Genomic DNA, 23,839 nt, shown 5'->3' on the forward strand with positions numbered 1-23,839 from the left:
AGAAACATTGCGGATTCACAATCTCACATCTTTTAAGCCAATACAGAAGCTTTGCATCAGACAATTAATCGAGGGAAGAGACATCAAGCTAACAGCAACACAGATGTTTTTTGGCGCACTGCCTTCCGGTGTTCATTCTGGTTCCGTGGTTTACGCCCCATGACAAAAAGCGGGGTGGAAGGTGCTCAGACTAGGGATTCGATGACTCTGCATCAGTAAGGACCAATCAGATGATCTGATCTTGCGCCGTTGGTGTATTTTTTTGTATACCCCGCACATGCGCATTTCATTTTGAAAATGGCGGCCGTACAAGGTGGTCTGATTGATACGGAGGAAGTAAAAGATATAAAAACAGAACCATCAAGCGACGGCTGTGGAAATAATAATGCAAACGACGGGAGATTACATAATGCGTCCCCTGGGACTACTTCTTCGGGTGGAAATAACAAACCTGCGGCAGGAGCGGCGGAAGACCAACAAACGCTACTTGCAGTCTTGCAATTCCTCAAGAAGAACAAATTAACAGAGTCCGTCGAAATTCTGCGTCGAGAAGCGTGCTTATCGGAGGAAACAGACGACCCAAAGAAGCTCGACTCGTCCGGGGCAAGTTCGGGTGGTGTTGGGGGGAATGCCGACTCTCTGCTCAGCCGGGTGTCCGTCTCATCCTCCGCTTGTCCGGCCAGCGCAGCTCCGGGGACGACCCCCAAAGGTTCCGTGCAGTCTCCGGCTAGAACTAACCTTATATCATTAGCTAGAAATGTGTTTTTGTGTTTAGACTTACAGCAGAAACACTAGGTTTACGGATTGTTGTGTTCTTTGCAACAAACTAAGTGAGCAAGACAGGCTGTCTCTTAGACAGCACAAGTTAGAGACTCCAAACTCTTGAGCTCGACCTCGTCTCTCATCCACTGATCAAGTTTTATCAGCTAACGTTATGTCAGAAAGCTATTATGATATGCGTTTGTTGTCTTCTGATGTGTTACTTTCACTAATGTTGCATGGGCTCTGTTTACTCTTCCAGCAGTACTCGCAGAGGATCAACCAGACGTGAACGTGGTGCTGTCAGCCTACAGCCAGCAGGGGGACCCGGCTCTGTACCACGTTTACTACAACGGCCTGAAGAGGTTCATAGAGACGGTTCTGGACTGCCACAGAGCCGAGCTGTCACAGGTCTTCTACCCACTCTTTGTCCACATGTACCTGGAGCTGGTCTACAACAACCACGAAAATGTGGCTAAGGCGTTCTTTGAAAAGTGAGTTTCCATTGTGTCCTCTCAGTGTGTTAGTGCTTGTTGGAAGTCCTGCTAAATACAGAATGTATTTGTAATGGAGACCTTTGAAATTGACAGTATTAAATCTAACCCTGCCTTTTCTCCCTCTCCACCTCAGATTCACCGGGGACCAGGAGTGCTACTATGAGGACGACCTCCGCATCCTGTCAGGCCTGTCCAAGAGGGAGCACATGAGGGGCAACGAGAGCCTGCTGGACTTCCGCACCAGCAAGTTTGTCCTGCGCATCTCCCGAGACTCGTACCAGCTTCTGAAGAGGCACCTGCAGGAGCGTCAGAACAACCAGATCTGGAACATTATCCAGGAGCACCTCTACATTGACATCTTTGATGGCATGCCACGCAGCAAGTCCCAGATCGATGCCATGTCTGGGAGTCTGGCTGGCGATGGCAAGCGAGAGGCCAATAAGGCTAAGGTTGGTTGTGTGGGATATACAGTATGCCATGTGTCTCTGGCTCTGCACGCTTTTTTTTGTATTCATAACTTGTTATAATCAGGAATCTTGGCTCGATAATTCAGTACTAAGCTAAGTCTATCATGTATTATAGATGTTATGTAAGATGGTTTCGTTGTCATTCTAACTGTCTATCTGGTGTAGGTTTTCTATGGGCTGCTGAAGGAACCGGAGATCGAGGTTCCTCTTGACGATGAGGACGAGGAGGCGGAGAACGAGGAGGGTAAACCTAAGAAGAAGAAACCCAAGAAGGACAGTATGGGCTCCAAGAGCAAGAAGCAGGATCCAAACGCACCTTCACAGACCAGGTAGGGGTTTTTCCACACAACAGTATCTAGGTCGGCTTGCACTCTCTTGCTGGTCCATATCGATTTTCTTCACATTTTAATCTCTGTCAGCCGAGTTTACAAGGCCAGAACAGTTTGATTCAGTGGAATTTAGTGGAGAACTCTAGTGCATTTCCCCATAACTTGTGTCCATTGGATTCTTATCCATTTTGTATTGCAAGCACAACTTGCTGCATTTTGTTGTGGGAGACTAGTAGTTTTGTACTTGAGAATATTGCTACATGCAACTGGGCACTGCTGCTTCAATGATTTCTTGACTTCATTCATACTGTCATTGAAAGCATTTAATTTGACATGACTTATCCACATACTTGACAAGTCAGTGAGAAAGTCTTTAAAAATGAAATGATATCAATAGTGTCCTCTAGTGGCTCATCCCCACCATTCAGATTTTTATATTACGCATCTACATGTGCTGATGTTAATGTGAGACTAGTCTTTTCAATTATTTGCTTGTAACTTATCAGAAAATTGTGAATCAGCCTCAGGGTGTATTCACACCTATCTCGTTTGGAGCAGTTGTTCCGAAACAGAGAGCATTTTCCCCCTTGGTGCGGTTCGTTTGGGGGAGTGTGAACACAGTAATCGCACTCGGATGCGGGACAAAACAAGCGGACCGAGATCGCCAAGAAAGGGTGGTCTCGGCCCGCTTCCAAACGAACTCTGGTGCGGTTCGTTTGTGGTGAGAACGTGATCCGACCTCGATCCGACACAACTGCAGGAAACAGTGCGCATTTTTTGATAAACCAGCTGCCGTAGTCAGCTGCGCTGTGCGTAATGGCCTGAAGAACGAGTATTTTTATTGTATAAAAACATCTTCATTGTTCTTCAGATCCTGTTTTGGCGACTTGTGAAACTAGCGTTTGCATGGATAAACTTTGGGGGATTTTTGCATCATTATATCAGCAGTTTGAATTCGATCAACTTATCTGGTCTCCATTAAATAAATGAAAACAAGTCGTGGTAATCAGAGCAAGCCTTCTTTGTGATAAGACTGTCCGGTCCAATCAGACTGATTGTATGTCTTCCTCGAAATGTCAGTAGGCTATTATTAAATTATTTATTAATATTTTATTGCTGACAGGACAGGTTTTCATATGCGTAATCCTCTGAAGTCTCCGTGATGGTAATAGCAGAAGTTGCGAGGGTCTTTGATCTTCTATCTCCAAATTCCCGATAGCCTAAATAAATAAATAAATAACGTTCTCCCTCTCTCCACTCTCTCTCTCTCCCGATCCCTGCCTTTCTCTTTCTCTGTCCTCGCGGCACACGCCCGACCTAGCCTACAATGTAGGTCTAACAAAATGCATAATCATATAAAATCTCTGGGAATTATTTTTTCCATCCCGGGAGGCTATTAGCCTACCGGAGTGTCTCCTGGCCAATCCAGGAGGCTTGGCAATACTATTTGGACGGTTTGATTTGTGGCTGTGTGAACACAAACGAACCAAGGCACAAATGCAACAATTGTATCAATTAAGCCCCTGAATCGGAAACAAAGCAAACGACCCAGAGGTGTGAATACACCCTTAATTGAAGAGAGCTTTAAAAACATGCCTAGCCAGTGACTGATGGCATCTTTGTGCCCTGTTGTTCAGGATACCGCTTCCAGAACTGAAGGATTCAGACAAGTTGGACAAGATCATGTACCTGAAGGAGGCCACGAAGAAGATCCGCCTGGGCCGAGAAAATCTTCCCTCCATCTGCTTCTACTCTTTTCTTAATGCATATCAGGTAAAAGCTTGGAGCGCCATCGTTCAGTGCATGTTGAACACTCACCCATGTCACTTATGGATAAGTGACAACGACTGATGCTGACTAATACCCCCCCCCCCCCAAACACACACAGCTACACTGATCAATTTAGCTACATAAATTGAGCTAAAAAAAAGAAGAAGCCAGAACAGAAAATAAAAATAAAAAATAATTCTGCCATATAAGTTGAACTTATATACCATCATAAACCATTGTAGATGGCACCTTTTTACACTATTGCTGCACTGGTGCCTGCAAACTTACCACTAGTGAATTTCAACATTCTAACATAAAAGTACTGCTGACTGAGTGATACTTGATTGAGTGTGAAAATAGTTTTTCACAAGATGGCTATATTGGGGACCAGACTTTCAGTGATTTTCACCTTTCCCTTGCAGGGTCTGACAGCAGTGGACTTCACAGACGACTCCAGCCTGATTGCAGGGGGATTTGCCGACTCCACAGTACGGGTGTGGAGCGTCACGCCCAAAAAGCTCCGCAAGGTTAAGTCTGCAGCAGGTACGGTAACACGATGTCGACTAGGGATGCACCGATCGATCGGCACGTGACCGGAAATGGCCGATTTTCACGTGATCGGCCTCGATCGGTGATCTGCGCCGGTCACTCTAAAATGCCGATTCTGTGAGCCGATTTTCAAGTGACGTGCGTGAACCCAAAAGCAGCGAAACAGAGTGGATGAGTTGCAGCCAAAGCAAAAGCTGACACTACACAGTACACACATGCCACAGCATGTCTTCGTCGGTGTGGAGCCGCGGAGGGGCTGGGTAGGTTGGAGTCCACAGTACACACCAGTCTGAGCGGCTCGCTTCACCTCACCGTCCCCTCTTCCCCGACCAGCCTCCACATCACCGCTGCCTGCTGCTGCTGCTATCTGTCAGTCACGTTGTAACCCTAACGTGTACAGCCAGGAGAGGACTTTTGTTTCGTATTGCGAATAGAACGACGAACATAATAATAAAACGCATCGGACCAGTGTGCAAGGTCTTCTGTGAGAGATGATTTTTTTTCGAATGGCGGATAATAAAAAAACGCGCTCTGTGTGTAAACTACGATATTCAAACTGAGTCAACTCAAACTCATTTCCTCATCTAGGCTACTCAATAACAGCCAAATCCACAACTGTAGAGTGGGCATGGCTTCGAAGGTCTCTGGGCTCCAGAGCTATAGGCTATAAACTCCTTGTCCATGGATAACATTTTGACGTTTATTTAGTTTATTTTATTAGTTTATTTGGCAGGGACATAGGCCTATACAAAAAAACATTAAACCCCATAGGGGAAGAGATGCTTTGTAACAGATTTAGCCATAGGCTACTTTCCATCTGAAGCCCCTGTTCTGTTGCACCTTTTTTCTTTTGGAAAAGTAAATGCATGATAGCTGTGGGATATACTGGAATTAATTGTTTTATATTCATTGTATTTACACAAAAAAGAAAAGCTCTGTCCAGTAACCTGGAACACTTTTATTTTGAGATGTTTTTGAGTGAGATCGTCCTACCTCATGCAAATGATAAGAAATGTGACATGAATGTTAATTTTCTATTAAAGCAAAGTTAAAAAGTAAAAAAATAACCTGCCAATTATTGTTCTTAGAAAAAAAATCGGAATCGGCAAAAATCGGTATCGGCAAGTCAGACTATTCAAAAATCGGAAATCGGAATCGGCCAACAAAATCTCAATCGGTGCATCCCTAATGTCGACCACTGATGATGAATGAATGAGTGTGACAGCCACAACCTCACTGTTATGCAAAGGTGTGTCATGTGATGGAGGTGTCTTTTGTTCACATCATTGGAGAATAATTTCCCACAAACATACCCTGAAAGTGTCCTCTTTATTTGACCCCCCTTTCCCATCTTTCCTCCTCCTCTCGCTCAAGACTTGAGTCTGATCGACAAAGAGTCTGACGATGTGCTGGAGCGGATCATGGATGAGAAGACAGCCAGTGAGTCTAAGATCCTCTACGGACACAGTGGCCCAGTGTACGGCATCAGCTTCAGCCCAGACAGGTAGACCGCCTCTGCTCCTTTCCAACCGGTTGATCACACCTGGTGTTGCATAAATCCCATAACTTTGTAGAATTTGAATAAGTAGTGAAGTTCTCCTTACTGTCGTCATTGTGATTGTGCTGCATAATTGTTTCAGCCTGAGCAATTTTTTTTCTTAATATATGACCACGATCCTAACATTACAATATAGTTAGTTTAATGAGTGTTTCTTTTTTCTGCCACACAAGGCTGAACCCAGGGCAACCTGCCACCATGACATCCAGAAAGCCCCCCCCCCACCCCACCCCACACCCCACAAATACACACATCCACCTGTATGTAAATATGCATGAGTTATAACTAGTTCTCTTTCGCTTTTCAGAAACTACCTGTTATCAAGTTCTGAAGATGGTACAGTCAGGCTGTGGAGTCTTCAAACCTATTCTTGTCTTGTGGGCTACAAAGGCCACAACTACCCAGTGTGGGACACACAGTTTTCCCCCCATGGATACTACTTTATTTCTGGGGGACATGACCGAGTTGCCCGGTAAGAAACTGCAGACGTCATTTTATTGTTATGTCAAACAAGACTTTTAGTCTTGGTCTTTGTGTCAAGTATAGATGAAGTAACTAGTGCACCACTATACCAGAGGAGAACGTGGATTATACAGTTGCTCTGTTTTCATGAGACTTTCATTCTGCTTTCTCAATCAGTCTGTGGGCAACTGATCACTACCAGCCTCTACGGATGTTCGCTGGTCACCTGGCTGACATCACTTGCACCCGCTTCCACCCCAACTCCAATTATGTGGCCACAGGCTCGTCTGACCGCACCATCCGCCTCTGGGACGTCCTAACTGGGAACTGTGTCCGCATCTTCACTGGTCACAAGGTCAGACAACTTGCCACAGCTATTTCCACATTTCAGCAGTCAATCCATTCCATGGCTCCTCCCTGTAACATGTCATTAAGCATCTTACAGTATGGGGTGTAAAGTGGCGATATGGATTTTTTTTTTTTTTTTTTTTTTACATTTCTCATACTACTATACCAGCAGCTGCATAATGCATTTACACCAACATTTGCTTGGTGCAATTTGAATTCCATTAATTATTGATTGATGCTATGAAATGATTGGAAACATTAAATCTACACCCACATGATCACAACTGAAGATGTGCAAGATTCCACAGCTCATCCTATTGCACATTTAGCAGACTTGTGCTGCAGAGAGACATAATCTGAAGCAGTCTTTGAACTCTCTCTCTCTGCTAGGGTCCTATCCACGCCCTGGCTTTCTCTCCCAATGGCAAATTCTTGGCATCAGGAGCCACGGATGGCAGAGTTCTTCTGTGGGACATCGGTCATGGTCTGATGATCGGAGAGCTGAAAGGCCACACAGACACCATCTATTCCCTCAAGTTCAGCAGGGATGGGGAGATCCTTGCCTCTGGTGGGTGGGATCTACACTGTCTCTAACTATATAAATTACTTGAAGCTGTTAACTTCTTAAGTGTTTTTAACTGGATGCATTTTGACAAGTTCATACCCACAGCACTGAAATTGCTGCATATGATTTAAATGCATTTGTTAAAGCTGCATTCAGCGATGTTTTTGTGTTCAAATAAGTGTTACATGGCTCTATATTCTGACAGCAATCACTGAAATAGAGTGTTTGGTCAGTGACTTGAAACCCCCAACCCCCCACTGTCCTCTATCTCTCTCCTGTAGTCCTGCAGGCTGGGCGGACGTATCTCCGCAACCGTAACTCGTAGAGACTCGCAGAGGGCGGTCCAATCGCGATCCCTATAAAGGACTATATGTATTTTTTTCACCCCGAATCCAATGCTGCCATCCGCGAGTCTCTACAAGTTACGGTGGCGGAGATATGTCCGCCCAGCCTGCAGGACTACAGGAGAGGACAGTAGGGGGTTGGGGGTTTCAAGTCACTGACCAAACACTCTATTTCAGTGATTGCCGTCAGAATATAGAGCCATTTAACACTTATTTGAACACAAAAACATTGCTGAATGCAGCTTTAAACAGATTTAGTGGAGTTGCTGTGACTGATTTATACAGTAGCTGGAGCAACCAATTCCTGTTCCCACCTAGTCAACCATCACACATTATTCAAACATCTTGTGTTTTTCTAGGCTCCATGGACAATACTGTTCGTCTGTGGGATGCATCGAAAGCATTTGATGATTTGGAGACGGACGACTTCACAGCAACTACTGGGCACATCCATCTACCAGAAAACTCCCAGGAGCTTCTGCTAGGCACCTACATGAGCAAATCCACACCCGTGGTACACCTTCACTTCACTCGGAGGAACCTGCTGCTGGCCGCCGGAGCCTATAATCCATAAGGACACTCCTAAATGATCTGGTTTACCCATGGTTTTCTCTGAAAGATCCAGCCTCCAAATCAAAGACCTATTGCAGACATCCCCTTGCCTGAAGAGTGCCATTTCTGATTGTAGACCTAGTTTAAGATTTATAGACCTAGTTTAAGAAAAAAAATCACTGCCATGAGCACAGCTTTGCTCGACATGCATGGCAGACATTTCTGTATCATAGTTTTTATACTGGTGTATGCTGTAAATAAAAGCACGTTTTATATTATTTGGACATAGATCTTTATTGTACATTTGAACGCAAAACAAATGGTCACATTTTGCTACAAGCAAGCCAAGCTGCCACTCCCAGCTATATAAATGGTGGTCAAAATGGACACCTGTCAGGAGACAAAAAGGGCCTTTTAGTAAGTCTTCCAAAATTCAAGAACAAATGTGCACAACATGCACTAATAATTGTTTATTTTTGCTGGGATCCCCATTAGCTGCAGCAAATAATATTGTACAAGTGTAATTGTTTGGAATTTGTATAAAGATGGGATAAAAATACTTACATGATCACTTTTCCGTAATAGCCTGTTTCTTGGGCTTCAGTTTAAAGAAGAGGCCAATGGCTAGTATAGTGGCGTATGTGGCCAAAACGCACTGGAAACAAGGAACACGTAATAGTATGACAGTTAGATTCAGGGTACATTATCAAGATGAATGAGTTGAACACAATACATCAGCACATCTATTGCCTACTCACATTCCTCCTTCCTGTGATTGTGTATGAATTGAAGTACTTGGCAATCCCAGTGAACTGGTGGCCTCCGGCGTCATGTCCTCCCATGATGGATTGTAAATGGTCCTAAAGCAAGAGGAGTGAGGTGAATGAGCAGTTCATAACTGAGCGAGTGTGTTATGTCAGGGTGAGAATGGGAGCACTCCAGGAAACTCAAGTAACATTAGTCAGGGATATATATATTATATGAATGACCTTTCTGTGCAGCTCAGTAGCTGTAGAACTGGATGTGTGCTTGGTAACACTGTCATTAATCACTTTATGTATGCTGACGACCTGGCCATACTGTCGCCAAGCAGTGCTGGTTTCCAACAGCTGCTAAATATTTGTTCTGACCATGGTGTACAGTTTGATGTAAAGTACAATGCTAAAAAGAGTGTCATTATGATCTTCAGGACAAGAGATGATAGGGATCTGTCCTTCCCATCATTTTATCTGTCAGGACATGTGCTGGATGTGTGTAGCAGTACTAAATATCTGGGCCACATCATTAATGATCAAATGAGTGATGACGATGACATGTATAGACAGCGACGTATGTTGTATGCACAAGCAAATATGCTGAGAAAGAAGTTTTATTTCTGCTCTGAAGAGATTAAGATAACCCTGTTCAAAGCCTATTGTACATCGCTTTATACTGCCCCCTTGTGGGTCAAGTTTAAGCAGGCTAGCATTCAGAAACTGCAGGTGGCCTACAATGACTGTATGAGAATACTGCTTGGGAGGCCAAGGTGTTGTAGCGCCAGTGAAATGTTTTGTGGTGTAGGGGTCAAAACTCAATACCTTTCATGCCCTACTGAGAAACCTGACCTATAAGTTTATTTGTCGTCTGAATGTTTCTCAGAATATCATAATCTTGCTTCTGACTCAGCCCAGTCTTAGTGCAATTAAGTATCAGTCCAGCACTTGGGCTCATTGGTACAGGCTCTTATTGTAGTATTTTCTGATGTGCTGATGTTAATTGTTTGATGTTGTGTTGTTGTTTTTTTTACTGTGTGTTTTTATTGGACCTTGTGTCTGCTAATAAAGATTGATTGATTGATTGTTAGTGAAAGCATTAACGTTAAAGAGCCTCTCATAACGTTAGTGAGAAATGTAGCTATGCGGTTGTTATAACGATCATACAAGTTTAAACAGTGCAATCCTACTATAGAATGAATGAGTTGTTAACGCTAATTATTGCACGATTAATAAGGAATCTGCCAAAAAGCTGAGGACAGGCTAGCCTCTGAATTCGCCGATTTCACTCGTTGAACACTGAGGCTAAAAGGACAAGCTGTCCTCTGACATTTCCCAACATGACATTTTCAGCGAAATATTAACCATACCTCACTTCAACAGTGTACTGGTTGACAAGTGCACAAGCAGGCATATCATTCAGGTTGACTTTTATCAGTGTATCATCGCCTCACCTAAACTAAAGTAACGTTAGCTAAGCTAGCAGTGATGCATTCAGCTACCAGTGACAGCGGCACACTCTCCAGCAAGTTTGATTAGCTTGCTAAGTTAGCTTGCTAGCTACAAATAGCTAGCTAGATAATTGTGTGGCCAAGTTACGCAGTACATTTTCAGGAGGCTTTTTACAGAAAATGTGGGTAATGCTCGGCATTATTGAAATCCAAATTAATAACTATTTTGCCAATTTATTCCTGAATACGTTCTCTTACCTTTAACACACGACCCTTATGTGAACAGACAGAGAAATGCCCTTCAACAGAGGCCGCAATGCTAAATTTACCAGGAAATCCCTCCTAGTCCTACACAGCTCATTGGCTCAATGTAATGTCACTCAAAGTCAGGATCGACCTTTTCAGGAAAAGAGATCACTGAATGGCTTACCAAAGCGTCAATCACCCAGAGTTTACTCCGATTGGACAACCTATGAAACCCCCATGTTTTTTTTGTTTTTTTTTATACAATTTATTTAGTCTTTGCATTTACAAGGCAATCATCCTTAATGTCAACAAGCATGAACAGACACATGGCAGCACATTCACACATAATACAGGACAAACAGGGGGAAACACGAAAATGAAAAAATGAAACGCCCATGTGAGTGTGTCTTCCGGATTACACAGAGAGGGGTAATTGAATTCTTAAAAGTTACAGGGTTGTTTAATATAATTTAGTTTTTTTTCTTTTCTTTTCTTTCTTTTATTTAATTTCTTTCATAGACTGATGTAAGAAAAATGTGATCCTGTATTGCATACTGCGGTACAGCAGGTGGCAGTATATTTGCCAACCGCCAAGATGAAGAAGAAGAAGAAGAAGAAGGTGGCGGTGCAATCTGCCAAAAAACGCAAAGAAGAAGAAGAAGTGTGTCTTCCGGTCTAGAAACATGGCGTGCTTGTGATCAACACACGTGGGGTTAGATACCTGGAAACCGGAGATTTACTCACTGTAAGATATATACTGTATATTGGTGTTGAATCTTGTGTGCAGACTTTGATACTCATAACACATGGTTTGTGTCTATCTGTTTTGTTTACCATTTATCTACTTGCTAACCTTGTTCCGTTCCATAGCTTGAATTGCCCTGCTGTTATCATGTCAACGTTAGCTAACGTTATCGCTGGCATGCTTTCTATTAATGTTGTGGCAAGATTGCAGTTAATAATATAACGTTACGTCTTGGTCAGGGTCACAAAGCCAACCGACTTCGTTACATCTGTCTAACTAGCTGTTCACGTGTTCAGTTCAGTTGCACATGCATTTCAGGGGGTTCAAATGATGTGTTCACTAACGCTAACACAGTAGTTCATTTGTTCAGACATTTGATACATTCCCAAACATGACATCAATGGAGGAGGACTTCCCCAGAGGAGGGACAGGCAAGAAGGCCGTTGAGAGCAAAGTAGTGGTTCAGCGGACAGAGGTGGACAACCTGTTCCAGGTACAGATCAAATCTGCTCTCTTTCCATACCAGACTTTTGGCCACAGGCTTGATATTGTCTAATATGTCACGGATGTGAAACGGAATGTATTGAGTTGGGTTCAAGTTGCATGAAGAGAGACAATAATTCCTGTTAATGTAGGTCTAACTTATTTGTCTTCCTTTTAAATTTACCTCAAGGTAGTAGCCCAGAAGTTTATTCTAATTTCACTTTAAGCTGTTCTCCTGCTTCCCTCATATCCATTTTCTTGCATAATGATCTATTCTAGAGCTCACCTCTTATCATTTGGACATAGCACTAGTTTAGTATCTATCTAGTATCAGTCTATCTACACACGGTTTGAGTCAAATGTATATTTTATAGTTATTTAAATGAACAATAATATGCTGAAATTTCTTCCTCAGGCAAATGAACAAACAGAACATAAGAAAAGAAAGACCAAAGATGACATCAAGAAATCCAAGAAGCAAAAGACCGGCAAAGAAAAAGAATATGCTCTGACACTCAATGCAGCAGCTAAATGTGTGGAAATTCTACATATGAAGGTATGTGTCCATTAACAGCTGTTAAGCAAATAAGTATGTTGTGTGTGGGAGGGGTGAGACAAGATCATATGGAGAGAAATAGAGAACTTTTTTTTAATTATTATTATTAATTTGACGGACAATGCAAGACAACATTGTAACAGGTTACAATAACATGATACCAATGTGTTGCTTATTTTTTAGCCAAGGCTAATTTGTGATCCCTGTCCCTGGTTAGGCTTTTCTATTAAAACACATATATAATTGTTACTTGCATTATTGCATAGGAGAAGTACTAATGATTATGTCATGTAATCTGATGGTGGCCGTATTTATGTATTTCTGGCGGCGATGAGTAAATATTACAGCCAATAATCACAGGAGAAATGCCCATTATGTGACACTCACCATATATCTTGGAAACAATATGCACAAACCAGTTCTGGGAGTCACCATGCAAAAGGCATTTTAGGCACAGAGAGCCTTTGGGTGCAACCCTTTGGCATCCAGAACAACATTTGATCTGCTGCAGGATTATCAGACCATTTGTCGGTTCCACAGTCAACACATCGCAACAGACAGGACACAGGGTCCAGCCGAACAGTCTTTGCTCCATCAGAACTCATTTGAAAAAGGTGTTTCTATCTCCCATTTTGCACATCAACTGTTTTTCAAAAAAAGGCAAAAACCACCGCAAGTGAGCATAACAACTTTTTTTTGCAGAATTGAGGAAGTTCCCTTCCCAGTTCCCACCCCTCACCCGCCTCGAAATTTGCCATTTCCATCAACCTTTTCTAATGCGATACTTCAAAATGTGCATCAAGCTACGTTGATGGAAACATGACTATTGATTTATGTGCGTTTCTTCTTCCTTCCAGAGTTTGAAGGAGGGCATGCTGATGCTGGGCTGTGTGAAGGAGGTCACAGACTTTGAGGTGACGGTCAGCCTCCCCTGTGGCCTGCAAGGCTTCCTCAGCATCAGGAACATCGCCGACTCTTACACCAAGCTGCTCAGTGAGCAACTGGATGCTGATGACACGGAGGTAGGCCTATGGTATTTGATGCTGATGAGACAGAGGTAGGCCTATGGCATTTGATGCTGGACACAGAGGTAGGCCTATGGCATTTGATGCTGATGAGACAGAGGTAGGCCTATGGCATTTGATGCTGGACACAGAGGTAGGCCTATGGCATTTGATGCTGATGAGACAGAGGGAGGCCTATGGCATTTGATGCTGATGAGACAGAGGTAGGCCTATGGCATGTGATGCTGATGACACAGAGGTAGGCCTATGGCATTTGATGCTGATGACACGGAGGTAGGCCTATGGCATTTGATGCTGATGAGACAGAGGTAGGCCTATGTCATTTGATGCTGATGACAGGTAGGCCTATGGCATGTGATGCTGATGACACAGAGGTAGGCCTATGGCATTTGATGCTGATGACACGGAGGTAGGCCTATGGCATTTGATGCTGATGACAGGTAGGCCTATGGCATGTGATGCTGATGAGACAGGTAGACCTATGGCATGTGATGCTGATGACACAGAGGTAGACCTATGGCATGTGATGCTGATGAGACAGAGGTAGGCCTATGGCATTTGATGCTGATGACACAGAGGTAGGCCTATGGCATTTGATGCTGATGAGACAGAGGTAGGCCTATGGCATGTGATGCTGATGACACAGAGGTAGGCCTATGGCATTTGATGCTGATGACAGGTAGGCCTATGGCATGTGATGCTGATGACACAGGTAGGCCTATGGCATTTGATGCTGATGACACAGAGGTAGGCCTATGGCATGTGATGCTGATGACACAGAGGTAGGCCTATGGCATGTGATGCTGATGACACAGAGGTAGGCCTATGGCATTTGATGCTGATGACACAGAGGTAGGCCTATGGCATTTGATGCTGATGAGACAGGTAGGCCTATTGCATTTTGATTTGAGTACTGTGGGAGTTGACTGTTTTCTTCTTCTCTTAATGGAAGACGGTGAAGGCAATGCTTTTGTCTGTAGCCTTTACACTCATCTCACCTTTGAGTACTATTTACTTGATTTTATTACAAAGGGTTACAAAAAAACTGGGCTTAAATCATAAAGTTGACACTTAGTTTAGGATTCTTTGTACTATCTAAGAGGCACATCTTTCACTTTTGGCTTGACAGGAGATCTATTCCCTGCCGCACCTCTTCTACCCGGGGATGGTGTTCAGGTGTGCGGTTGCCAAGTTGGACACAGCCAAGGGAGGCTCTGTTAGCATCCAGCTGTCCATCAATCCCAAACTAGTCAACAAGGCTCTCACTACAGCCTCTCTGAAAGCTGGCATGGTGAGTCAATAATGAGCATCTTCAATTACCCGAACATCCATCTACAAATGCCAGAGCATTTGTTTTACTTTAGCCTAAAAATTCACATAATTATATATTATACAGCTTCTTCACTGTTGTGATCTTTTGCGCTTCATTTACGATGACGATGTGCTCACTGTGTTTGTTGACGTAGGTCTTGAGTGGCTGTGTGGAGAGTGTGGAAGATCACGGCTACATAGTTGACATCGGCATGAGTGGAACCAAAGCCTTCCTGCCTAAGAAGGCAGTAAAAGACAAACACAACAATTCTGAAGGTATGGCAACACAATTTGAAATCACTTTTCATTCCCAGAGAGGAGATTGAATTTTGAAAGAAAAATCTCAGACTGGGCCAATCACTAAGGGCCCATTCCACCAGTGGTGCAATAGTCAGTCTGACGCACACCACCAATTTGGCATTTACCATGAACACCTGCATGATTCCTTCCCGAAGTTCAGCAGGTTTTGCTCCTTTTAGACGGGGCAATTTATTGTATTTTTCCAGTTATAATTAAACACATATATACACGTGATGAATTGGACCACAATTTGTACTTCTACCTAGGTGAGGACTGAAGTAATTGTGTCATTGTTCTTGTGTGTACAGAGCTGAAAGTTGGTCAGTATGTGACTTCCCAGCTGGAGGAGGTAAAGAATGACGGGCGTGTGGTCCGCCTCTCCGTCAGCCCCCCGGCTCTTGCCCAAGCCTGTGCTGAGAGCCAGCATGGCTGGAACCTCACTAACCTGCTGCCCGGGCTGCTGGTCAGGGCCAGCATCAAAAAGGTAGAGAAAACCTTGATTTTGGTCATGACATTTCCCCTGTTTTTATTACAGTAATAACACATGTACTGGACAAGCATGTGAGGGTATCCGAAATTCAAGGGTTATCTGAAATTCAGTTGAGAATTGACATGGGGAGTTGAATTTCACTTAAATGAAAAACGAATGGCTTAGATGGTCTAAAATTGCCCCATTACAATCAGGACAGTAGCTATCATAATAACTAAGGTTTTGGCCAAGTTTATTATGCCTCCGCCGGCGAAGCCAGGCCGAAGGCATTATGGATCCGGGTTGTCCGTCCGTACGTACGTACGTACGGCCGTCCGTACGGATGTCCGTCCGTACGGATGTCCGTCCGTACGGATGTTTGTTAACGCCATATCTGAGGAACGCCTTGACGGAATTTCATCAGATTCGCCTTAAACATTCACTTAGGCTCAAGGATGATCTGATTAGATTTTGGTGGTCCAAGGTCAAAGGTCAAGGTCACTGTGACCTCTCGAACGCCATTTTCAAGCTTGTTAACGCGATATCTGAGGAACAACTTGACGAAATTTCATCAGATTCGCCTTAAACATTCACTTAGGCTCAAGGATGATCTGATTAGATTTTGGTGGTCCAAGGTCAAAGGTCAAGGTCACTGTGACCTCTCGAACGCCATTTTCAAGCTTGTTAACGCGATATCTGAGGAACAACTTGACGAAATTTCATCAGATTCGCCTTAAACATTCACTTAGGCTCAAGGATGATCTGATTAGATTTTGGTGGTCCAAGGTCAAAGGTCAAGGTCACTGTGACCTCTCGAACGCCATTTTCAAGCTTGTTAACGCGATATCTGAGGAACAACTTGACGAAATTTCATCAGATTCGCCTTAAACATTCACTTAGGCTCAAGGATGATCTGATTAGATTTTGGTGGTCCAAGGTCAAAGGTCAAGGTCACTGTGACCTCTCGAACGCCATTTTCAAGCTTGTTAACGCAATATCTGAGGAACAACTTGACAAAATTTCATCAGATTCACCTTAAACATTCACTTAGGCCCAAGGATGATCTGATTACATTTTGGTGGTCCAAGGTCAAAGGTCAAGGTCACTGTGACCTCTCAAACGCCATTTTCCTGCTTGTTAATGCGATATCTCACGAATGCCTTGACGGAATTTCATCAAATTTGCCTCAAACATCGCCTTAGACTCAAGGATGATCTGATTAGAGTTTGGTGGTCAAAGGTCAAAGGTCAAGGTGAGCTCTCAAACGCCATTTTCAAGCTTGTTAACGCGATATCTCAGGAATGCCTTGACGCAATTTAATCTAACTTGTCTCAAACATCGACTTCGACTCAAGGATGAACTGATTACATTTTGGTGGTCAAAGGTCAAGGTCACTGTGACCTCTCACACACCCAATTTCCAAGCTCTGTAACGCAACATCACAGGAGCGCCTTGACGGAATTTATTCCAATTTGCCTCAAATGGCGATTTGGACTCAAGAATTAACTAATGGCGGAGGCATAAGTCTGCGTTGCGGTCGTTTTAGTTTTTTTATTAAGTTGGGTTTCTGTGTTGCAGGTGACCAAACATGGTCTGATCCTGGACTTCCTGTCGTCCTTCAGTGGCCAGGTGGACTTCCTCCACATGGAGCCAGAGCAGGTGTCCAGCTACAGTGAAGGAGATGAGGTACCTGATGCTCCACGTGGCACATAGACATGTACAAGGCAGTGCATCACTTTGAGTCTGTTCTTTTTGAGCTAGGTGATAACAGAGATACACTCTCTAGATCAGTGGTTCTCAACTGGTGTAGCCTCAGGACCCACTATTTTCCTTGTCATGAAGTCACGACCCAAATTTCAGATTTTTTTTTAAACCACTCAAATTTATTGCACAAAAAATAGCGCATTAATTTAATACACAATGCCTTCATGCACTGTTATAAACCTCAAATGAACAAAAAAGTGCAACAGAAGTGCAACTAGGGCTAAAAACCAATTGAAATAAGGCAGACTTGAATTACAGGCCTATATGTTTTTAAATTTAAACAAGTCAAACTGGTCATGCTCAGAAAGTCTTATTTCAAGATTCAAGATTCAAGATTTTTATTGTCACTCCATGGTACAAGTATCACGTGTGAAATTCTTGTGCTGTGGTGCTATTTGAACTATGAAATATGAAATAAAAGGCAGACTTATCTTGAATTACATGCCTATATGTTTTTAAACAAGTTAATAATAATAATACTAATAATAATAAAACAAGTTAACCTGGTCATGCTAATCCAGTTTCAGTAGTCTGAATTTAACTAATATGAAATAAAAAGGAATCACAGGCAGGCTATATGCTTTTTAGTTAAACTGGTCATAACTTTTAATTAAACTGGGTCCATGCTAATCCAGTTTCAATCATCTGAATTGAACTAAAATTAAATATGAAATAAAAAGGCAGACTTCTCTTGAATTACAGGCAGAGCATATGCTTCAGCTTGTTAAACAAATAAAACTGGTCAGGCTAATCCAGTTTCAATAATCTGAATTTAACTCAAATGAAATATGAAAAAAAAAAAATTGGGCCAATGTCCGCGACCCAATCAAAACGGCCCCGCGACCCACCTTTGGGTCGCGACCCACCAGTTGAGAAACGCTGCTCTAGATGAAAGTGATAAATCATATTCCGCTTAGTAATTCTAGTGTGTGCTTTGAGAATGTCCTCATATTAGAGTGTAAACACGGTAGCCTGAGCCTCCCCTGCATCGACCCGTCCAGGTGCGAGCCTGTCTGCTGTACGTGGACCCATCTGCCCGTCTGGTGGGCTTGTCCCTGCGCAGCTACCTGGTTCAGCCTGGGACCAGGTTGGACACCACCCCTACTGGTGGCGACCGCATCGGCGAGGTGGTCAGCGACTGCAAGATGACTACGATGCACCACATGTCCGGAGCCATGCTGGAACTGCCCGACAAGACGCTGGTCTTCTCACATGTGAGTGGGGCTGTGCTTTGAATATCTGCTCCCTCCAGTGTGCTCTTGTCTTGGCATGAGTTTTGTCTCCAAATTCTCTCCATAGTTATGGATTCATGTAGCATTCAGATTCTCTTTTCTTTGGGCAGTGATCACCAGAGTAAAGAAAGTGATCTGTTTACTGCTAGTTGAGAGAGTTGTGTGAAGAGGACAATGATCTCTCTAACTAAATATTCTAATGTCTCTTTGTTCTTCTTGCCCCAGAGGAGACACCTGAAGGAGACTAATGTGCCACCTAATGAAAACCGACTACTGGCCATGCCTGAGCACACCTGCAGGATCCTTGACTTCAGCCCCATGGACCAGATCCATTTTGTCACCTTAAGGAAGTATGTGGCACAGTGTTTATTAGGGGTGTCACGATACACTCAGTTCACGATACGATACGATACGATACACGATATTGGGTTCACAATAACGATACCATATTTTAACAATATTTTTTTGCGATCGATTTGTAAGTTGAGGGGGCATCTTCCACGAGTAGTTTCACCATTTTCATCCTCCGTGTCTGTAACGTCCCTCGTCTGTTCAAAGCAATGAAAAGGAGAGCGAGCATGCAATCAGATGCAGATCAGTGCCACCATGTTCGGCTTCTTTTTCTCGCGATATGAGATTTCATCTCAACGATACATATTGTCACTTTTTGATATCGCGATATATTGTGAGAGTAGAGTAGAGTAGAGAATCTTTATTTATCCCCCTTGGGGCAATTCATATGCAGCATAACAAAAATGTAATTTAAAAACATACAGACATGAAACAGTAAAAAGTAGGGATGTCTTAAAACATAGTACATTTAAAAGGTCACGAAACCATGTAAATGAAAACAGAAAAGGGGGCATGAAGTAGGCTACTATTGAATTCAACAGTTCAGACAGCGAATAGCCTCAGGAACAAAAGAATGGCTGTATCTGTTCCTGCAACAGCGGGGCATCCTATACCTGCACCCAGAAGGAAGGAGGGAAAACTCAGGGTAAAGTGGGTGCTGTGGGTCATGCAGGACACCCTGAGCCTTCTTAAGAACCCTCTTCTTATATAGAAGACAGAGGTCATTCAAGTTACAGCCGGTGATTTTGGAGCTCGTCCTGACAATTTTCTTTAGCATGTTCTTGTTTGTCAAGTTTATGTTCCCAAACCAAGAAATAAATGCAAAGGTGAGGACTGACTCAATACAGAAGAATAGAACATTTTCAAAAGTGACTTGTCTACGTTAAAACTTCTTAGCTTCCTTAAAAAGAACAAGCGCTGATGGCTTTTCTTTAGAATTGCCTTCACATTAGGCTCAAAACTCAGTTTGTCGTCCAGAATTGTCCCCAGATATTTGTACTGGCTGACCACGATGGCTGACCACGATGGCTGACCACGATGTATATCTGTGGGAAGATATATTGTGACATCCCTAGTGTTTATGTGTCACAGTGTTTATGTGCATCTCTTGCTCTACAGCAGAGCAAGATGTAAGTAAGTAAGCAGTGAACCCTGCATACATGGTTTGCGCTGTATGCCGTTCTGATGTATTTGATGTATTTTGCAGGAGTATTATTGAGAAGCCTTTCTTCAGATATCATGATCTTCAGGCTGGCCAGGTTGTAGAGGTAAGAGCAAAAGATCACCTACGATCCTGCTCGCACACATCACTTGGATTAAAATGCTTTTATCGGTACTAAATCAACTTCTCACTTTAGTGGCCCCAAGGAGATGACAGTTTGAATTTTTGGAAGTTTGAAAGACTTCATTATGCTGAAATCATATAATGTGATGTTAAGAAAACTGCTCACTCCTGAGGCCTACGTTTCTTATTTTTATCCAGCAAGTATGTCAATCTAAATTGGTGTGAAGGGAAGAAGAAAAAAAAGACAGAATCTGGACACAAATTCTACCTCATTCAGATATGTGTAAACATTTATATAAAGATTCTCTCCACATGCTCCACTCTTTTTTTTTTTGTTCAAAGTTTTTTTATTCGTTTTCTGTATATCATACAAAATACAAAATACAGATTTAAATACACTTGACACTTTTAAACAAAAACCCACCCCACGAGAACCCCTAGCCTATTACACCACATACATCATGTCATACATCACAGTATATCAGTACACAAAGACACATAAAAGAAAAAGAAAGAAAAAACAACAACAACAACAACAACAAAAACAGATTAATGAAAATAAATATATGAGAGAGGGGGGGGGGTAAATCTATACATTTGAAATGCTTGAAGCGTCCATTTTCTCTACCTGGTCCAGGACTGGCTGCCAGATGGTATAAAAGTCGAGAGCACAACCCCTTGTAGCGTATCGGATTATTTCTAGGGTTCCATGCTCCACTCTTTTGATACGTTAGGGTGAATTATTTCTCCCTCTTGCTCTCCGTGTCTGTGTCTGTCTCTCAGGGGAAAGTGTCTGTCCTGCTGGATTACGGGATGATGGTGCATTTGTCCGACCAGATTAAAGGCCTGGTGCCCAGGACCCACCTGTCTGACATCCTCCTCAAGAACCCAGAGAAGAAGTACACAGAGGGCATGAAGGTCAAATGTCGGGTCAGTGCAACACTCTGCTTAGTCATAAAGCCGCCGTGGAGAAGACGGCAAACATTTTTTAAGTGTTTGACAAGCAGCATCTACTGTCCTGCAGCATCTGGGAACTCAACTCTTAACAGATTTGTATGATCAATGTAGAATTGTATATGCCAGGTTCACTAGCAAGGACTACGCCACAACAATATACCATTTAAAGGTTTAATGAAGATTCAGATGTGTCTGTGTGTGTATGCTGACTGAGGTGAAGATTGAGGAGGATGTTGTCCGTTAGGCTGGTCTGGGAGGACGTGCTGAAGACCGGGCGGAGGGAGACCCAGTGTGGGGGTTCCTGCCCGAGCTGGTTCTATCTCAGGCATATTCCTGCCAGAGCTGCCCAACCTAGAACCTAGAACAGAAGCTAGAATGAGATGTGAGAGAGGTATGCACCAGCTTGAATAAGGTGGATGAATGAAGGGAAGGGAGGGTGGGTCGAGAGATTTGAGACAAACAGGAGGGCAGGATGGGTTCCGCAGGTAATTAGAGGAATGGTTGAGGCGTGGCCCTGCTCCGGGAACTTAAGTTAACAGGTTAACTTGACTGTGTTTCTTCAGGTGCTTTCTGTAGATGCCGAGAGGAAAAGACTGAGCCTGACCAGGAAGAAGGCCCTGGTGGAATCCACCCTGCCCTTGTTCCTAAACTATACCGATGCCCGGGTCGGCCGCATGTCCCACGGCTTCATCGTCTGCATCAAGAGCTTCGGCTGCATCATTCGCTTCTACAACAGCGTCAAGGGCCTGGTGCCTGTCAACGAGCTCAGCTCTGTGCCTATCATCAGCCCTGAGGAAGTCTTCTATGTTGGGCAGGTGAGGAGATAAAAGAACACGGACACAGAGAGACACATGTAGAAGTCATTTTCTTAAGACCTGGTGAGAGGCTCCTCAGCCTGGCTTTGCTCACATTGATCGAGAAGAAGGTGGTGAGTCGTTGTAAAAAAAAAAGCTCCATATTTACTCAGTGGTTTAATTCTTGCAGTTAAGTATCAAGTATCTGACGGTCATTGACTCATCATTGTTTGACAGTTAATGAGTTGGTTGTTGTTTGGCCAGGTGGTGAAGGCTAAAGTTCTCCAGTGTGACCCAGAGAAGGAGAAGATGGTGCTGTCATTTAAGGCTGCGATGGAGGGAGACCCCGAGACACCCGCCAAGCCAGAGTTTGACTGTGAGGTGGGGAAGGTAAGATTGAGACAGACTTTTTTTTGTTATCGGTCCCCTGTTCTCCGTTTCTCCTTTGAGCTATGCACTAAGTCTCAGTATATAGATTTTTGATCTCAGTGGTTTTCTAATTGTCACATCTCTACCATCTGCACTGTGTTTGGGTGTGATGTAGACGTTGGAGGCCAAGGTGCTGAAGAAGTTACTGAACGGTCTGGAGGTGGCGATCCTCCCCGATGAGGTCCTTGCTGTACTACCCACCATGCACCTCTCTGACCACACGTCCAACTGCCCTCTGCTGTGGGAGACCCTGCAGGAGGGAGACACCATCTCCAGCCTGGTCTGCGTCAGCAAGAACAAACAGAACATTGTATCCTTTCTTTTTACATAGTCTGTAGGTTTTGTACAATGTTGCCTGAAGAGGTAACCTCTCCAGGCACTGTGATTGAAATTTTCATTAACTTTAAGAAAGTTTAGTTAATTAGTTTTGTAGACATTATATTAGATTTGAATAACTAACATCTAACTGCATCATGTTGTGCTTGTTCATGTATGATTTGTTCACTTACCCACTCAGTGTCTAAAATATTGTGCCAACCGCTAGTAAACAAACAAACAAATCCCCGCCAAGAATAATTTATGTAAAATAATCACCATAACTGTTTTCAATGCTACTTCATGTAGATAATCAGCTAATGTATTTAAAACTTTCATACTCACTTATGCTACAGATCAATTTTGGAATTCATCCAAAAATGGGACAGAACTCAATATATCAGACATTCATGAACTCAAGGTGTTTCTTGTCATTGTGACATATTTTACTGGCACTGGGCACTTGTCAGGTCGTCATTTTGGACCCTGCACTTACCTTAATTAATAAGGTAATTAAATTATTAAAAGCAGGAAAAGTAGCCTTTTCTATTTCCCTTAACTCCATCTCTCTTAAAGGCTCTGACCAAGAAGCCCACAGTGAAATGGTCACTGGAGGAGGGAGTGGTTGCCAAGGATTTTTCTGACATCATGGTTGGCATGCAGCTGACTGGCTGGATCAAGCAAATCATGTCCTATGGTGTCTTTGTAGAGTTTCCATACAGCCTTGTTGGTCTCGCACCCAAGTCGGTGAGTAAACGGTCATCTCTGCAGCTTCCTTAAAAACCGGTAACAGTACCTGCAACAAGAATTTCAGTTTGAAGTATTTTGAGTATGAATTGGCCAGTGACGTGAGATTGTCTTCAGTTTATTGCATGATGTGTGGCACACACTTGTGAGTCGTGATTTACTCATTCCTTCTCAAATTCTTTCTCCGTCCTTCCTCACAGGCCATGAGTGACAAGTTCATCAGTGATGTGATGGCTGCCTTCCAGTTGGGCCAGACAGTGACGGCCAAGGTGACCAACCTGGACGAGGAGAAGCGGCGGTTCCTTCTCACGCTGAAGGTTTCAGAGGTCATGAGCCCAGAGGGGGAGGCCCAGACCAGACTCATCAGAGGTCTGCGGGAGAAAAGTGCTGTGAATGAAATGTTGGCTACTAGAGGTATGTGTGTGTG

At 43.4% G+C, this 23,839-nt stretch overlaps 3 protein-coding genes across 4 annotated transcripts in view; 2 read left to right on the top strand and 1 right to left on the bottom strand.

The window, feature by feature from the left end:
• Positions 1–297: 297 nt before the first annotated feature.
• Positions 298–8,320, top strand: taf5 (TAF5 RNA polymerase II, TATA box binding protein (TBP)-associated factor; the record flags this gene model as incomplete). 2 transcript variants are annotated; one of them, XR_014553559.1, is made up of 11 exons in its annotated part: positions 298–709; positions 1,022–1,253; positions 1,390–1,705; positions 1,889–2,052; positions 3,690–3,825; positions 4,245–4,365; positions 5,746–5,875; positions 6,237–6,401; positions 6,569–6,746; positions 7,182–7,307; positions 8,008–8,147. XR_014553559.1 is itself a non-coding variant. In XM_083656302.1 (11 exons), the coding sequence occupies 11 exons, from the start codon at positions 298–300 to the stop codon at positions 8,220–8,222; spliced, it is 2,247 nt and encodes a 748-aa protein (XP_083512428.1). In that variant the 3' UTR covers positions 8,223–8,320. The 2 variants fall into 2 exon arrangements, 1 of the variants encoding a protein (XP_083512428.1); XM_083656302.1 differs by having other exon boundaries at positions 7,130–7,307; positions 8,008–8,320.
• Positions 8,321–8,465: 145 nt separating this feature from the next.
• On the bottom strand, positions 8,466–10,739 carry atp5md (ATP synthase membrane subunit k). The gene is made up of 4 exons (XM_083656303.1): positions 10,662–10,739; positions 8,959–9,060; positions 8,765–8,855; positions 8,466–8,590 (listed from the first exon to the last, which is right to left on the bottom strand). The coding sequence occupies exons 2-3, from the start codon at positions 9,040–9,042 to the stop codon at positions 8,769–8,771; spliced, it is 171 nt and encodes a 56-aa protein (XP_083512429.1). The 5' UTR covers positions 9,043–9,060; positions 10,662–10,739; the 3' UTR covers positions 8,466–8,590; positions 8,765–8,768.
• Positions 10,740–11,316: 577 nt separating this feature from the next.
• Positions 11,317–23,839, top strand: part of pdcd11 (programmed cell death 11) — a 33,559-nt gene continuing 21,036 nt past the window's right edge. Inside the window, exons 1-17 of the mRNA XM_083655549.1 lie at positions 11,317–11,394; positions 11,765–11,887; positions 12,293–12,433; positions 13,291–13,455; positions 14,588–14,749; positions 14,925–15,045; positions 15,378–15,553; positions 17,117–17,224; positions 18,304–18,516; positions 18,760–18,884; positions 20,093–20,153; positions 20,954–21,100; positions 21,691–21,942; positions 22,186–22,311; positions 22,466–22,660; positions 23,242–23,412; positions 23,613–23,826. Of these exons, the coding sequence (XP_083511675.1) occupies positions 11,786–11,887; positions 12,293–12,433; positions 13,291–13,455; positions 14,588–14,749; positions 14,925–15,045; positions 15,378–15,553; positions 17,117–17,224; positions 18,304–18,516; positions 18,760–18,884; positions 20,093–20,153; positions 20,954–21,100; positions 21,691–21,942; positions 22,186–22,311; positions 22,466–22,660; positions 23,242–23,412; positions 23,613–23,826 (2,479 nt within the window). The 5' untranslated portion in view covers positions 11,317–11,394; positions 11,765–11,785. The remainder of the gene's footprint in view (positions 11,395–11,764; positions 11,888–12,292; positions 12,434–13,290; positions 13,456–14,587; positions 14,750–14,924; positions 15,046–15,377; positions 15,554–17,116; positions 17,225–18,303; positions 18,517–18,759; positions 18,885–20,092; positions 20,154–20,953; positions 21,101–21,690; positions 21,943–22,185; positions 22,312–22,465; positions 22,661–23,241; positions 23,413–23,612; positions 23,827–23,839) is intronic.

The sequence above is a fragment of the Poromitra crassiceps genome, assembly GCF_964638095.1.
Source record: "Poromitra crassiceps genome assembly, chromosome: 19".
Classification (NCBI taxonomy): Eukaryota; Metazoa; Chordata; class Actinopteri; order Beryciformes; family Melamphaidae; genus Poromitra; species Poromitra crassiceps.